Source organism: Medicago sativa, chromosome 7 (genome assembly GCF_051527215.1).
Source record: "Medicago sativa cultivar Bolivia chromosome 7, Bolivia_mono, whole genome shotgun sequence".
In the NCBI taxonomy this organism is placed as follows: Eukaryota; Viridiplantae; Streptophyta; class Magnoliopsida; order Fabales; family Fabaceae; genus Medicago; species Medicago sativa.
This window is the reverse complement of record NC_140755.1, coordinates 104238654-104254120: the sequence shown is the minus strand read 5'-3', so window position 1 is coordinate 104254120 and position 15467 is coordinate 104238654. Positions and strand designations below refer to the sequence as shown.

Below are 15467 nucleotides of genomic sequence, written 5' to 3'. Positions count from 1 at the left end.
GCCATTCACTTGCCTTATGTAGTTATTTGAATTCATGCCTTCTACCTTAACCTACTCTAGCATTGAAGGTTCATGTAGTTAAACATATGGTTAGATGAAAGTGTTTAATTTGCTACGTTTTTTATTGTAGTTTTCTGTATCATGGTGCCTTCATATGGATGATTTATGCTTTAATGTATAGATGTTCATAGAAAGGAGTGCTTCTCACTCACTGTATATTTGTGGAATGCGTTGAACCATGAAATTGATTTGTGCTTTAATGTATGGATGATTTGTGCTTTAATGTATAGATGTCAGGTTTAAATTGTTTTATGGCTGTATTATTTTCATTGTTCAGATAGCCACAAGGGTAATAGCCGCTCGATACGGTGTTAAACTCAGCCCTTCGTTCCTGGTGCCGTCTAATTGGACAGGGTGCTTAGGAGTAATGAATAATTAGGAATCTCTCCTCCCAAACAATAAATCTCTGTTTGATATTCCTGTGGTGCGTACTGCAAGTGTGTATTTGACTTCATTAGTTCTTGCTGTTACTGAATTTGCGACAATGCATTGTGAGTTGTTTACACTGTACCTTCTTCTGATGCACTTCACTTTTCTGATACATACTTCTATAGTAAGCAAGAATGGGAAATGAAACTACACTAAACTTGAATAATTAGTCAATGAATATCGTTTACTAAGACCACAGTCTTATGGCTTCTTCAATTGAACCAAAAAGAAGACCACAATCACCGATGTTGGTTTCATACAAATTTTCATGACAGTATTGAGATTATATATAAATTACATAAGAAGATATTTGTAGAAGAACAGAGCTTGAAATTCTTACAATCAATCAAATAAATTGCAAAGTGAAATCTTTGTCTTTTTTATTAAGAAGTCTTTGCTTATTCTTTCCTCTATAAAAAAAATGTATTGTACCCCGTGAATTGAGCCCTATTTTATATGTTTTGAATTTTTATTGTTATTGTTTTCAACACTATATTTAGTGATGATAACAACTATATAGGATTATCTTGGTGCTTGAGCATGAGTGTGATGTTCTTGAAATTGACATAGTGCTTGAGAATGTGTGAGATCATTTTGAGATTGATAGTGCTTGGTGCTACTTTGCTTTTGTAACGATATTGCCAACCAATAGGCTGGAACTCTCCATTTGTATGATTCATTTTAAGCCACTTTTAGAACCTATATTTAATTTATTATGTGCTCTCAATAACATGTTCATTTGGTTACTGATTAGTGTCTTATACCAGCATGCATCTTTCTATCCTAAGAGATCGTTTTAAATTTGAAGTTTGAAATGTGAAGATTTGGATGAGAAACTACTATTGTATAACTTGAATTTACTGTCCAATTTTGATCAGTTTTTTTCCTCACTAAATTTGCCAAGAGGTTTGGGGTTTATGTATGCTAATTAGGCAAGCTTAATAGAGCATTGCCCGTTTATTCTTTAGTTCTTTCCTCTTTTTATTTTGTTTTCCTTTTACTTTTGCTGAATATTTTATTTCAATTATATCTTTAGTTCCTTTGGTTAGTCCCAAGTTGAATGATTGTGAACACAATTGGGATTGAACAATCAATTTCTTTGTGATTCAGATTCGCATTTCAAGATTGGTTGTGGCTGGGGGGCAGATTTGCATTGCTTAGAATTTAGAACTGATATTGATGTAGCTCAAATCTCGATATACCTGACAATGCATATGGTATGTCACCTAAGTTTGTTAATTTTATGCATTCAGTTCTATGTAAATTTGAGGCACATTTCCTGAAATGTTGTATATCGAAAGATATTTAGGAACATTTAGACTTTCCCACGGTTAATATACCTCCTATTTCGGTTTCATTTGCAATGACAATCAACAAAAGTCAAGGTCAATCGTTGAAACAAGTTGGAATATATCTTCCTCAACCGGTTTTTTCCCACGGTCAACTATATGTTGCGGTGTCCAGAGTTACATCAAGAAACGGATTGAAGATATTATTGTTGGATGAAGATGGCAATTGTATGACCACTACATCAAATGTGGTTTATAAAGAAGTATTCCGCAATTTGTAAGGATGCATCGTGTCTTACGATAATTTTTCACATAAACAGGTAGCTGTTGAACTAATAATTAATAGAAAATAATATTGTTCTATAATTTTTCTCGCAGTTGCAGCTGATATATTAAGATGTTTGTGTGTTTGTCCAGGACATTATTGCTGTGAATGACAATATAGAGGCTGCTATTTCTTGGCTGACCAATATGAGATTGTACTTATAACATTGAAGGCAATAGAATGCATTTTAATGTCACATGTTGCTGTTGCGTTAAAGGTAAATACTGCAATATTATAATAAAGCATCTAAATGATTATTTAGTTATCTTCCTGTACACACCATAAACACTGTTATTTGCATGTATTGCAGGTAAAACTTGATTTCATCTTTTTCCTAGCTTTGGAAGGAACTTTTTGGTGATAACTTAATGCTGGTTTTTCCATTTGCAATGCCAATTGCCATTCCAATTTGCAACACTATCCCTCCTGTTCAAGTTTTTGCTATCTTTTCCATGTTTTTTACGTATGTCGTCAGCCGTTTCGTCTTCACAATTGTCCAAGATTTTGTCTTTTTGGTGGCAAGCTTTAAGTTGCTTTTATCTATTTTGATGAACTTACTAGGTGTTGCAATTTTATATGGAAAGCACTATTGCGGCATTATTTTGATGATTCAGCCTTTGTAATTTCGTGAGTACAAAATTGCAGATTGAACTGATGTCAATTATCTTGAATGCTAATTCACCTTGCTTTCATATCAATTCTATTACTTCCAAACCGATTTATAATGGTATTGCAACTATATGGAATTAAATTGTGCTTCTGAGTTCTTATGCTTTATTTGTCACATGCACATGGTTACGATTATTAATTGCCGTTGGAGGTTATCGAGATATTATATTTATTTACGGTTCTTCGACAGTAAGTTACGTTATAAATATCGTGGCGTAGTCAACCAAATATGTTAGCAGAATCAAACAATCACCACATTGCCAATTTTACATTGATTCAAGATACATTTTTAACTTTATCCGCACGGGTATACGTCTAGTTACCTGTTAGTAGTAGTAACAATTTATTGGCAGAAATTAAACTCAACTGTCTATCTAGTCTAGAATAAGAAAGGGAATTAGTAGTGTAACGTTGGATAGCATTTGCTATCCAACCGAACCCCAACAACACCAACTATAATACTAACAACAAGAATAATTTACTTTTTACACGGGTAGTGTAACATTTGTAGTAATATTGTTAGACCAGAATCAGTGCACTGAGTGATGCACCCCACACGGCCCACACTGTCATCAACTCAGAACCGCCTTCCTTCACGCACCCCTAATTGCATTATTTATTTATTCACTCCCCACCATCTCATTTCTTCACTATCACACTTCTTTCTCTCCAACAATGGAAGGGAACAATAACAAAACCCTTCTCTTCCTGTTATTAGCCATCTCCTTCTCCTTCACACTCTCATTAACAACCACCACTAACACACATACTCAAACTCTTTCTATTCGCTCTCTTCCCAACCCTTCTACAACACTTTCATGGCCAGAATCAGAAGAATCTTTATCCATACCCGAATCCGAAGACCCAAAAGAAGAATCACTCTCCCTTCAGCTACACCACATAGACACTCTCTCCTCCGACAAAACCCCACAACAACTCTTCCATCTCAGACTCCAAAGAGATGCTGCCAGAGTCAAATCCTTCGCAACAGCTCTCAACAAAACTCGTCCCCATAGATCCGCTACTGGCTTCAGCAGCTCCATAGTCTCCGGACTTTCTCAAGGCAGCGGCGAATATTTCACTCGCATCGGCGTTGGAACTCCAGCTAGGTATGTTTTCATGGTTCTCGACACCGGAAGTGACGTGGTGTGGCTACAATGTGCGCCATGCCGGAAATGTTATTCGCAAGCAGATCCGGTTTTTGACCCAACAAAGTCACGTTCCTACGCCGGAATCCCATGCGGTGCTCCTCTTTGCCGGCGACTCGACACTGCTGGTTGCAACACCAAGAGCAAGGTTTGTCAGTATCAAGTTTCTTACGGCGATGGGTCTTTCACTTTCGGTGATTTCTCCACTGAAACACTCACGTTCCGAAAGACGCGCGTGGCGCGTGTGGCTTTAGGGTGTGGACATGATAACGAAGGTCTTTTCGTTGGTGCTGCTGGTTTATTAGGTCTTGGTCGTGGTAGATTATCTTTTCCGGTCCAAACCGGTCGCCGGTTCAATCAGAAATTCTCTTATTGTCTTGTGGACCGGTCTGCTACATCAAAACCGTCTTCCGTTGTTTTTGGTGACTCGGCTGTTTCTCGAACCGCCCGGTTCACTCCACTTCTCAAAAATCCTAAACTCGATACTTTCTATTACGTTGGACTTCTCGGGATCAGTGTCGGTGGTGCTCCAGTTCGTGGCGTCTCCGCCTCGCTCTTCAAACTCGACACCGCCGGAAACGGCGGAGTTATCATTGATTCAGGAACTTCAGTAACCCGATTGACTCGACCTGCTTACATTGCACTGAGAGATGCATTTAGGCTTGGTGCTACGCATCTGAAGAAGGCGCCGGAGTTTTCGTTGTTCGATACTTGCTTTGATTTATCTGGTCTGACGGAAGTGAAGGTGCCGACATTAGTGCTTCATTTTCAAGGTGCTGATGTGTCCCTTCCGGCACAGAATTACTTGATTCCGGTGGACAACAGTGGGAGTTTCTGCTTTGCTTTCGCCGGAACGATGAGTGGTTTGTCCATCATTGGTAATATTCAGCAGCAAGGGTTTCGGGTCAGTTATGATCTTGCGAGCTCGCGGGTCGGGTTTGCACCGAAAGGGTGTGAATGAGATTAGTCATGAGAATTGGGATCAACTCTTTCCCTTTCCTCTGTTTTCTGATCATTATTACTATCAATTATTATTATGTCTTTTTTATTCTTGTGTTTTTAAAGTTATTAGTATAGATTAGAGAAGGAAAATGAGATCTTTTTTAGATCTCATGGAGGAACTAAAGGATTTAACAAAATGAGAATGTTTTTTTTAGTTTCCATTCCACCGATCAAAGTCTTTGCATGTTGGTGTGATTTTTATTTATTTCCCAATTAAATACCACAACTACCATCAGGTCTACACGATCTGTTTTGCTACTTCCAACTTCGTACTGTGACGGTACTTATACTTTAATATTTTGTGTTGAAAATACTATTAGTAATTGATCTAATATGTATTGATCTATACAATAATAGTAATTGATCTATACAATAAAAATATTGTTGAACTTTATTTCCTTAAGATCTTGCTTTGTGTCCTTGTAACCTGTAAGATGTCATCTTTCTTGCCATCTCATGCTGCAAAACTCTTGGATTAAATAAAAAGATGATTTAAGTTTGTGGGATAGTGCTAAATTATATTGTCCATTAAAGAGTTAAAGGTGATCGAGTTTAAACAAAGAGAGTTGCTTCTAGAGGGTGTAGTGCTCTAAAATTCTTGCAAGTCATTTTTCCACCAAAACGCGGTGCAGTATCTCTTACTCCTGTCCCCATTGCTTATGATTCATATAATTGAATTTGTTTTAAGGAGGCAAAGCACATGGTTTAGTGCCATATTTACAAAGTGGCCAAATTGCACATGCTAGAGACAGCAAGTCAAAAGATGTGAGCACTAACCCCCCCACACATAAAAAATTGACAAGTACAGACAAAGGGAGAGAAATACGTCGCATAGTTAGTATGTGATAACTTGGTAAAGGTGAAAGCAATCGTCTCTTTTCTAAACTATTGGATTCTAGCTGTGAGAAAAATTATAAGTGGAGCAACCACTAAGGCACTAACCCAAGGCAACTCCTTTTTCTAATGTAATTAAGTGTCTGTTTGGAGTGTCGTTTAATGAAACAAAAGCACATATGCACACAACTTTTTGATGTATAAATTTGGTCGTGTGCTTCTGCCAGAATCGAAGCCAACAACTGGATGCTTAAATGATTTGGTTCACGTCTTTCAATGCCTTAAGTTCTTAAGAAGTTGAGAATTGAAGCTTTCGTGTTAAAATGGTTTTTTATTGTGATTTCAATCAAAATGTAATTTGTAGTCACCCATCCAAACATGCACGAACTAATTAACTAATAAGTGGGTTATGAATTAGTGCTTTGTAATTAAGCCCGAATCATAAAGTGTAGTATATCATAAAGTGTATATAAATAATTAATTACATTCTGATAATAATGAATAAACTATTGAAGTGTATTTCATCATTGTCTCAAGAGAATGGGTCCAATCTATCCTATTTGGTTACACAACAACAACATTATTGCGCATCATGGCTGATAAATTTTGATGTTTTATGTTGATATATTGGTGTGACGGAGTTTAATCTTTTTTCGGTTGGTATATATATTTATAAAATTTAAAATATTTCAAGAACAAACAAAATAATAAAACCTGGTCTAAATTGATTTGGCATGCTATGATCCTCCGTCTAAATATGTTTTGCTTCGAAACTGTGTCTTGATAAGCTCCTTAGAGATGATGCTGTTGAAGTTGAGTTTAACTCATCCTTACAAAACTGGTTTGCAAGGTGTAGAGTGTCTTTCCTATACAAATTCTTTTTATCTAGATTTCTATCTATCCGATGCGAGACTTAGGTCTTTCTCAATAGATGCTCTCTTGAGTCATGGTTGAAATTGACTCTTTGATATTTTGAAGATATATTTCAAGAACCAACAAAATAATAAAACCTTCAAAAAATGGTAGGAGTAGAGTAACATAAAAAGCTAGTCCAATTCCAATCCTTTTGATTCGAAACGGCCATAATTTCCTTGAAAAGAAGGAGAAGAGGGGTAAAATTGCTATAGCCCGTCTTGGCCATACTGAAAAGAACATGCGAGTCGGTTTCAAAGATCGCATTTCTATAACCAATATCACGAGCAAGGAAGAACCATACTTTTTTTTTTTGATAAAATTGCCATTATGGTCGTTAGACACCTCCACATGATAAAGAGCCGTTAACTCATTTTTTTTAACCAAATTAATTGAGAAATAAAATTGATTGACATTTTTTGGATGAGCTTTGCTATTTACAGCAAAAGCAATTTCACGAATTCCTAACGAATGCATTCTCACCGTTGGATCTTTCTATGACACAATACATGGATGGTTGGTGCAGTGCATGGGTGGGTGAATAAAAATTAGAAAAGACTACAATACATATCGCTATGTGATCATGAAGAAACTTTGTTATAAATAGCTTTTCCCTTTTTGGATTTGGAGATTAATTTATCATTTTATAAATTTAAACGATTAACTTATCCAACTACAATATTTGAGTACAAAAATATCAGTCTTTTTCAAAAATTAAGAAAGAGCAATACTTTATATTAAAAAGAAGAACAGTAGTTATTTAAAAATAATCATAAATCCTTAAAAAAAAATCACAAATATTGTCCAAATAAAAAATCATAAATAAAACAAAATTACGTTTGTGATCCTTTAAATTAAACCTTTATTTCTAATTAGTGTTTTAAGTTTCTTTTATCTTCTTTGAACTTTTAACGTTTAAGTTGGACTTTGTCTAATATGCACAAACAAATTAGTATTGCACCATAATTAAGCTTATGTTTCACCGTTGGATCATTATACCTCATCGTATTTCATTTAATATAATAATGAAATTATTATCCCAATTTTAAAAAATTCCATTGTGCATGTTGCAAGATATTAGTCCTTTGTACACCGTAGACTTGGCTTTTTAAGTTATTTTTCTCTTTCATTGTTTTTCTTTATGTTATATTCATTGTCTATAACTTTTGTTTCATAACGAGATAGAAAGAATATTCAGATGTTTACTCATGATACTTTACATTAGAGATAAATTACTCATTATTTTGAGTTCTTGAGTTTCAATGGATACAAATGTTAGTGCAAAAAATTCACAAATTCTATGGTTTTTAGATTTTAGAATTTAAATTTACAAAAAAAAAAAGTAGTAAACTGAGAAATGAAATATGTTAAAATGTCACTTACTAATTTTTTTTTAATAAAACTTGTTAAAAGGATTAACAATAGAAAAAATAAAATGTCACAATATAAGATCAATAAATTCAAAGGAAAAAATAAATAAAAGAAACAATTCGATTTTATTACACAACAGTAAAACGACAGTCGATTTTGTCGTACGGTGATGTAGCGCGCAAGTAAGGAGCAATTGAGCACGAAATGGAATATGTATAAATAAATTTAGGGTTTTCAATTCAAAATCAGATAAAGGGATTGTGAGATTGAGATTGAGATTGAGATTGGATAGGTATGGAAGAAGGCGAAAGAGAAGAAGGGAATGGAAAAGGAGCGAAGGTTAGGTTTTTGATTGAAAAGGCAACAAATTCCACCGCACCGGATGTCGATCACCGCCTCCTCAAAGCAATCAAAACGGTGGTTCGTTACTCCGATTTGGAGCTCCGACTTGCTTCTCAAACCTTAATGGATCTCATGAAGCGTGATCACTCCCAGGTATTTTATTTAATTCTTCTCGCTCTCTAATTAGGGTTAACTCAATTATTTGATTCTTATAATTGCCACGGTCGATGTTGAATTCTTTGGATTTTGGAATGAATTCTCTGATTACATCATGAAACTATACAAGAGAGGGTCTATCAAAAAATTGCTTTTGTTTGGTTCTGCCATCATAAAATTGCTTTTGTACAATTGATTGTTACTAAAAGCGATTTCAACAATAGGTTTGAGTTAAAAATCAATTCTAGAATCAAAAGCTTCTCAAGTTAGAATCAATTTAGACGACTATCTAAGGAAAACTATATCAAAGGTAATAGGATGAGAGAATAAATGATGGAGAATAATCCTTATTGTAGATATAATCAACTCAAGTTTTTTATATTCAGATTAGAGCTGCCATGTCCAATATAAAACCCCCTTGTTGACATGGATTGATATGTGTTTCAGGTTAGGTACCTTGCACTCCAAATAATTGACGAACTCTTCATGCGATCAAAGCTTTTTAGGACTCTCATTGTTGAGAGTTTGGAACAGTTAATGTCCTTGAGTGTTGGGTTTCGGCGAAATTTGCCGCTCCCTGCCCCTCCGTCTGTTGCATCCCTTTTGCGTACAAAGGCCATTGAATTTTTGGAGAAGTGGAATGTTTCGTTTGGGGTTCATTACAGACAGCTTAGATTAGGCTATGATTACCTGAAGAATACACTAAAGCTCAAGTTTCCTAACATACAAGCTAATGTGGAGAGGATTCGGCAAGAGAGAAGGGAGAGGGAGATGAGGTCGAAAGAGATTTTGTTGAACAAGTATGAATCTTTGAAAGAGAAATTTTCTTCAATAAAGGGAGAGATACTGTCTACGATGGAGGAGATTGATGGGTGTTTAGACATTTTGCATTCAAAACAGGAACTCGAGTCAGATGATATCTTAGACGATGAAGAGCTTGAGGACTTTCGCTCTTTGGAGCTGCAGCAGCTTCGTCGTGAAGCATTGAATGAAGGGGAGAAAGTTTATGAAAGCAGTGATAACAAGGTAGTTTTTGATGCATTGCGGGAGCTATACAAACTTCTGGTGACAAAGCACTTGGTTTCCATTCAAGAATGGGTTTCTGTTCTGGTAAGAGTTGAAGTAGCTGACAATAGATTCAGAGATTCTACTTTGAAGGAGTTCATTGATATCCAAAACCGTGTTAAATCAGTTAAAAAAAGATGTGAGGAGGCAGGTTGTTCTTTTCTAAACTCATCAAAACTTGACGGGGAAGAAGATTTTTGGGAGGAGGGGAATGTTGTATCCATTGAAACCCCATCTGGTGTGCCTGATAATAAAAACAAACATCCTGACGTGGCATCAACTTCCCAAAATATGAGTAGTGATAAACTTGGTTCATGTGCTAAAGAGTCTAAAAGCTCTAACACTGACAGCCTACTTCATGGGGGAAATCAATCAGAGTCAAACCCTCTGAGGAGTAAACTTTTGACCAAAGCTCCTGTGGTAAGATGGGGTTCTCACTTGGATACTTGGGGTTCAAACAAGGTTTTTATGGCCAACCAGCGGGGATTGGATCTTGAAAGTCATTGGGGTAGGGTAGATGATGATGCAGTTATTCCATCAGATATAATTTCTGAATTGAGTGTTCCGGCAATGCCTTATGAAGAAAAGCAAATTGAGATCCAACCATGCCGTGCTCCTTTGAGAAAAGGGGGACTCTGTCGGAGAAGAGATATGAAAATTTGTCCATTTCATGGACCTATTATTCCTCGAGATGATGAAGGGAAGCTGCTTAGTGCAAGTCCTTCAGAAGACATGAATGTTAACATAACAAAGACTGATTTAGCTGAGAAGTTAGCAAAACAAGCAGTAAAGAATGTTCGTGAAACAGACAAGAAGGTGGCCAAGAAAAGAGAAATTGATAAACAGGAATTGAAACGTGCAAAACTTGCTAAAATTCGGGAACACAATGATGCAGTTTTACGGGATGCTGCATTGGCTTCAACTTCAAGATCAGCCGCTTTTGGAGAAGATGATGAGGTAACTAACAGAGACAAGAAAGCAAGTCTCGCGTCCATGCTGAAAAAGAAAGTAACGTCAAAAGATAGAATAGCTCAGAAGCTTTTGAGTTCACGGGCAAAGTAGCTAGCATTTGTCAATTGAGGATGCTAAATATAGAGATGTCTTCTCAAATCAGTTAACTTGTATGATTTTGGTTGAGCTTGTCTGATGACTGATTGCTCGGGAGTCTTAACTAAACTTCAGAATCAACTGTATTTTGAGTAAAGCCTTGCCTGTGGATCATGAGACCAATTATTTGAACTGAGAGGGGGAGGGAAATTGTTCATCCATTCATTTATTTTTCCTTACAGTTATTTTTTCTTAGGCAGATTAATTAGGATCAGTTAAGGACAAAGAGAAGTAGTAGTTTGGTCTGTTTATGTGATTTATTTTAAAAAAATTCCTCACATTTTCTGTGAAATTGTTTTGTATAGTAGGTGCCAGAGGATTAAAAACTTGGCAATTGATGTTGTCCTGTGGATGTTGCAAATTTATTTATTGTCAATAATACCTGCTTTGCAGATAGCAACATGTCTTCAATTCATAAAAATTGTCACAAATGTATATTGGCATCTGATTTGGTTTGGCTTTTATGGCTGAGAAAATGAAACTGCAGTAGTGGTACACACCAGATCCGTGTGTGGAAGGAATCTTAATTCGGAAAGTCTCGTGTGATATTTAAGCAGTCTGAAAAGTGTCATAAATGGTTTCCATTATAGTCACAGGTGTTAGGTAATCTGTCATTGAAGTTGTTTAAGTAGTTGCAGCTGGTAGTTGACCTTATTATTGTTTCACTCAATAATAAGATTTTACTAAGATACTTAGATACGTATGTTTGATCTTACTTAAATTTGAAATGATGGAGCCTACTCAATCACCTAAATTATACTACTTCAGGCGTCGTTTTTATCAGTAAATGGATTTCTTTAATGATCTATATAAAAATGAGAAGATGGAGCTGGAGCCAAGTTACTAGGAACTACAAAAGAAATATTCGTCCTTCTTTGGCACTAGACAAAACTTTTGCTGTTAATATTTTTTTTACCAGTGCTTCTAAAATCGTTGATCTTTTCACATTATTTCCTTATAGTTATATACTCATTTTGCATATTTTGTTTCCCATACTTTCTTATTATTTCCCATCACATATCTATTATTCTTGCCATAGTTACATATATATAAGTGTAGGGTTGGATAATTCAACTGGTTTGAACCAAGGGATAAGGAGTTTGAGGTCCTAGTAGTATAAACCCGGATGAAGGAGAACAATTGATCTAACCTAAGTTACAAAAATTCAACGTGAAACTCATCATTGAATATCTTCTTTATCACTTGTGGCTAACAAGAGTGACACTATTTAGTACAACACTATTTGAGCTAACTCAACTAAAAATGAATGCCTTTTATAATATCTCTAGGCGACGAGAGTCACTAGGCATGGTGAATTTTCCTTGAAGTAAAGTTGATTGTGAATCGTTATTATAATGAACAGAACACACATGGAAATCAACTCACTTAAAGTTGACGGTACAACTGATACATTTATGCAAATATAACTCTTCTCTTCATGAACTCATAATAGAAATTCACTGGTGCACACATCATGAATCCTGTTCAAAATTATACTGCACAGGGAAAACCATAATTGAAAGAGAGAGAGACAACTGTACAATATGAACACGTTTACCAAAAAAGAAAGAAATAACAGTAACGACAAGGACAAAATAATTATTTGATCATCAATTATTCACCAGCACAAGGATATCTGTGTTAGCCTTGAAACAAAACTATTGAAGTAAATACTTTATCAGCAAGTGGACAAATATAGCTCTGTAGAGCATCTAGTCCTTACAAGTGTTTTATTTAGTGTCCTCAGATTAAGTAAATCTATGACTAAGGCAATTAAGTCCACAAATTAAGGATATAAAAAATGTAACACTTTGAATACTAAACTAAAATACTAACCATTTGTCTAACTGTGATAAACTTTGCATACACGTGAAAATGATTGATAGTGAGTGGACCTATCATACAGTGTATCCAAAGTGTACACCATGGACGGCAATCATTCAAATGAATTGCGTTTAGCTCATGACTCACTACATATCTTCTTCCACATGCCACATTTGTATAGGACCTGTTCTTTCTTATTTTAAAGAAATAAAAAAGCTCTTTCAAATTGACATAATCCTGATCTTTGTTAGGATTGGAATAATAGGTTGAAGGACTTATGTAATTAATTCCTTCAATAAATAATTTATTTATTTTATCATTGAGAAGAGAAGCCCTTTATTACCATGAAAAGGCCATGGCAGGCATATCCAACAATAGTGACAAATATCTCATTACATGTTCCATCTTAATCTTGGCATCTCATTACTTTCTTCTTAACTTCACCCTTTATAGCTTTTGTTGGTGAAATCATGAAAACCGTTAGACATAAATCAAAGGGTCCTTAGGACTATTGTATGATATCTCTCATATGATCAACCATTCATATCTCAGATTCCACTGTGATATATATGCTTGTGGTTTTGTCTTAAAAATGGAAACAGGTGGAGTTGATAGTAGTATATTGTCATTGACTATGATGGAAGAGGCTGAACATCATCACCATCAGTTTTCTTCAATCTCAAAGCTGCACAACAATGCTCCCACCACTACCAGTGTCCATGATCTTCTTGAATGTCCGGTTTGCACCAACTCAATGTACCCTCCAATCCATCAGGTTTGTTATTTGAATATCATCCATTATATATGTTGCAAGTCTATGTTTAGATTGGTACCTTAATTACTGCTATCTTTTTACGGTTTTAGTTTCTCTTTTGCTTGGGAAATGTTAGTGGTTAGTTTGTTGGAGCCTCAGAAGTAGAGATAATTTGTTAATGGTAGGGATCAAACCTCCTTCTTAACACTCCTTCTTCAGCTTCACAACCTATACCACTTGAAGACAAAATAAACAAGTAAATCGTATATGTGGCTTATCAGTGATTAGTCTATTTGAAAAATAACAAAACAAATACTTATATTTCATTAAATTCTAGTTCATAAGATCTACAATCTATATGCCAAAACCTTCAACCACCAGCTTCTCAATTAAAATAACATAATGGTCCTTCAAACATAGAAAAGTTTTTCATAAGTTTATATATAGATCCTTGCGAACAAGTTAAATAAGAGGGCATTTAAAAATTGAGATATAGATGCTAATTTCAAATATTATAAGCTGTTATCTATACAACATATATATAGTAATTGCAATATCTTTTTTAATATTTCGTCTTTACAAGTGTTTCTTGACAAGTTTATCCAAACAAATTGAAAGATTTAAAAGTGGTACATTTTAGTTCTATATAATAAGTTAATCGCAATTGAAACCAAGGAGATCATAATAGAATACGATGTTCCATTATAAAGTTTCATTAAACCAAAGAACATTCTTGTCCTTGTACAAGAATACAGAAAACTAGATAAATTTGATTAATTGTGTCTATAACATGATGACTAATTCTTAAAAATCAATTTTGCTTTGCAGTGTCACAATGGACATACCCTTTGTTCAAATTGTAAGACAAGGGTACACAACAGATGTCCAACTTGCAGGCAAGAGCTAGGCGATATAAGGTGTTTAGCATTGGAGAAGATAGCAGAATCACTTGAATTTCCTTGTAGATACATATCTCTTGGTTGTTCAGAGATATTTCCATATTTTAGCAAACTCAAACATGAGTCTATCTGTACCTTTAGACCATACAATTGCCCTTATGCTGGATCAGACTGTTCTATTGTTGGAAATATTCCATACCTTGTTGCCCATTTAAGGGATGACCATGGAGTTGATATGCATTCTGGATGCACTTTTAACCATCGTTATGTCAAATCAAATCCTACGGAAGTAGAAAATGCTACTTGGATGCTAACGGTAACTATGACTCTTAAATTTTTTTGCTATTTATGGATCGGTTTAGTTATTTAGCAACTGATGAATTCAGATTTTCGATAGTCACTAATTACATGCATTCATGCTCCAAAGAATTTGAATTCGTGATAGAGACACTAAAAATATCAAATCAGTAGTTAACATTAGCAACTATTGGTTTGAGTTTGACGATTTTTTTAAAACCGGTCTCTGAATTGGTTACTAAATAGAATAGCGAGTATTTTGTAGTTAAATTCATGCACAGTCATACATTTTGAAATGTTATCCAAATTGTTATGACTAACCCTTTTTGTTTGGTTTATGCAGGTTTTCCATTGTTTTGGTCAGTATTTTTGTCTCCATTTTGAAGCATTCCAGCTTGAAACGTCACCTGTTTACATGGCGTTTCTTCGATTCATGGGTGATGATAGAGACGCCAAGAACTACAGCTACAGCTTAGAAGTGGGAGGAAATGGACGTAAACTAACATTTGAAGGGAGTCCAAGAAGCATTAGAGATAGTCACAAGAAAGTGAAGGATAGCCATGATGGCCTAATCATATACCGTAACATGGCACTTTTCTTCTCAGGTGGGGATAGAAAAGAGTTGAAACTAAGAGTAACAGGAAGGATATGGAAAGAGCAGCAAAATTCTGAATGCACACCCAACATGTGTAGCTAGGTTGTGCTATTTCTTGTTGTAGATTACTACTAGATTTTGGAAAGTCTTTATCTAGTTGTCTTGATGTATGTTTTGTTAATGGTTATGTAGGTTTCAATTTCCAAAGAACATGCTTCCCTTCTCAATTATATTTACCATTAGGCAGAAAATCAACCAAATCTTATTTGCTACGTTTCATTTCGTGTTCATAACAAGTAATACAGCATGAATCTCTACTTCTACTACAGCTACTTGGATGTTCCTAGGATCTTTTTAATGGAAACATGTTATCATACTAAGTTTTAAGG

At 35.2% G+C, this 15467-nt stretch overlaps 3 protein-coding genes and 1 long non-coding RNA gene across 4 annotated transcripts; all 4 read left to right on the top strand.

The window, feature by feature from the left end:
• Positions 1-244: 244 nt before the first annotated feature.
• LOC146911692 (uncharacterized) lies at positions 245-2801 on the top strand. The gene is made up of 2 exons (XR_015019013.1): positions 245-551; positions 1600-2801. It is a non-coding gene; the product is annotated as an uncharacterized LOC146911692 (long non-coding RNA).
• A 316-nt stretch (positions 2802-3117) lies between these two features.
• Positions 3118-5180, top strand: LOC146911691 (Eukaryotic aspartyl protease family protein). Its single transcript, XM_085726520.1, has one exon. It carries the CDS (start codon positions 3448-3450, stop codon positions 4879-4881), a length of 1434 nt encoding a protein of 477 aa, XP_085582646.1. The 5' UTR covers positions 3118-3447; the 3' UTR covers positions 4882-5180.
• Positions 5181-8286: 3106 nt separating this feature from the next.
• Positions 8287-11105, top strand: LOC146911690 (ENTH/VHS protein). The gene is made up of 2 exons (XM_085726515.1): positions 8287-8534; positions 8985-11105. Exons 1-2 carry the CDS (start codon positions 8334-8336, stop codon positions 10662-10664), a joined length of 1881 nt encoding a protein of 626 aa, XP_085582641.1. The 5' UTR covers positions 8287-8333; the 3' UTR covers positions 10665-11105.
• A 1794-nt stretch (positions 11106-12899) lies between these two features.
• On the top strand, positions 12900-15404 carry LOC146911689 (E3 ubiquitin-protein ligase SINAT5-like). The gene is made up of 3 exons (XM_085726517.1): positions 12900-13308; positions 14116-14502; positions 14827-15404. Exons 1-3 carry the CDS (start codon positions 13063-13065, stop codon positions 15178-15180), a joined length of 987 nt encoding a protein of 328 aa, XP_085582643.1. The 5' UTR covers positions 12900-13062; the 3' UTR covers positions 15181-15404.
• Positions 15405-15467: the final 63 nt, after the last annotated feature.

Excerpts from the sequence above, each read along its gene's own strand:
- LOC146911691 (XM_085726520.1), top strand. The coding sequence starts at position 3,448 with ATGGAAGGGAACAATAACAAAACCCTTCTCTTCCTGTTATTAGCCATC.
- LOC146911690 (XM_085726515.1), top strand. The coding sequence starts at position 8,334 with ATGGAAGAAGGCGAAAGAGAAGAAGGGAATGGAAAAGGAGCGAAGGTT. Across the intron at positions 8,535-8,984 it reads TGAAGCGTGATCACTCCCAG|GTTAGGTACCTTGCACTCCA; the intron begins GTATTTTATTTA and ends TATGTGTTTCAG.
- LOC146911689 (XM_085726517.1), top strand. The coding sequence starts at position 13,063 with ATGATCAACCATTCATATCTCAGATTCCACTGTGATATATATGCTTGT. Across the intron at positions 13,309-14,115 it reads TGTACCCTCCAATCCATCAG|TGTCACAATGGACATACCCT; the intron begins GTTTGTTATTTG and ends TTTGCTTTGCAG. Across the intron at positions 14,503-14,826 it reads ATGCTACTTGGATGCTAACG|GTTTTCCATTGTTTTGGTCA; the intron begins GTAACTATGACT and ends TGGTTTATGCAG.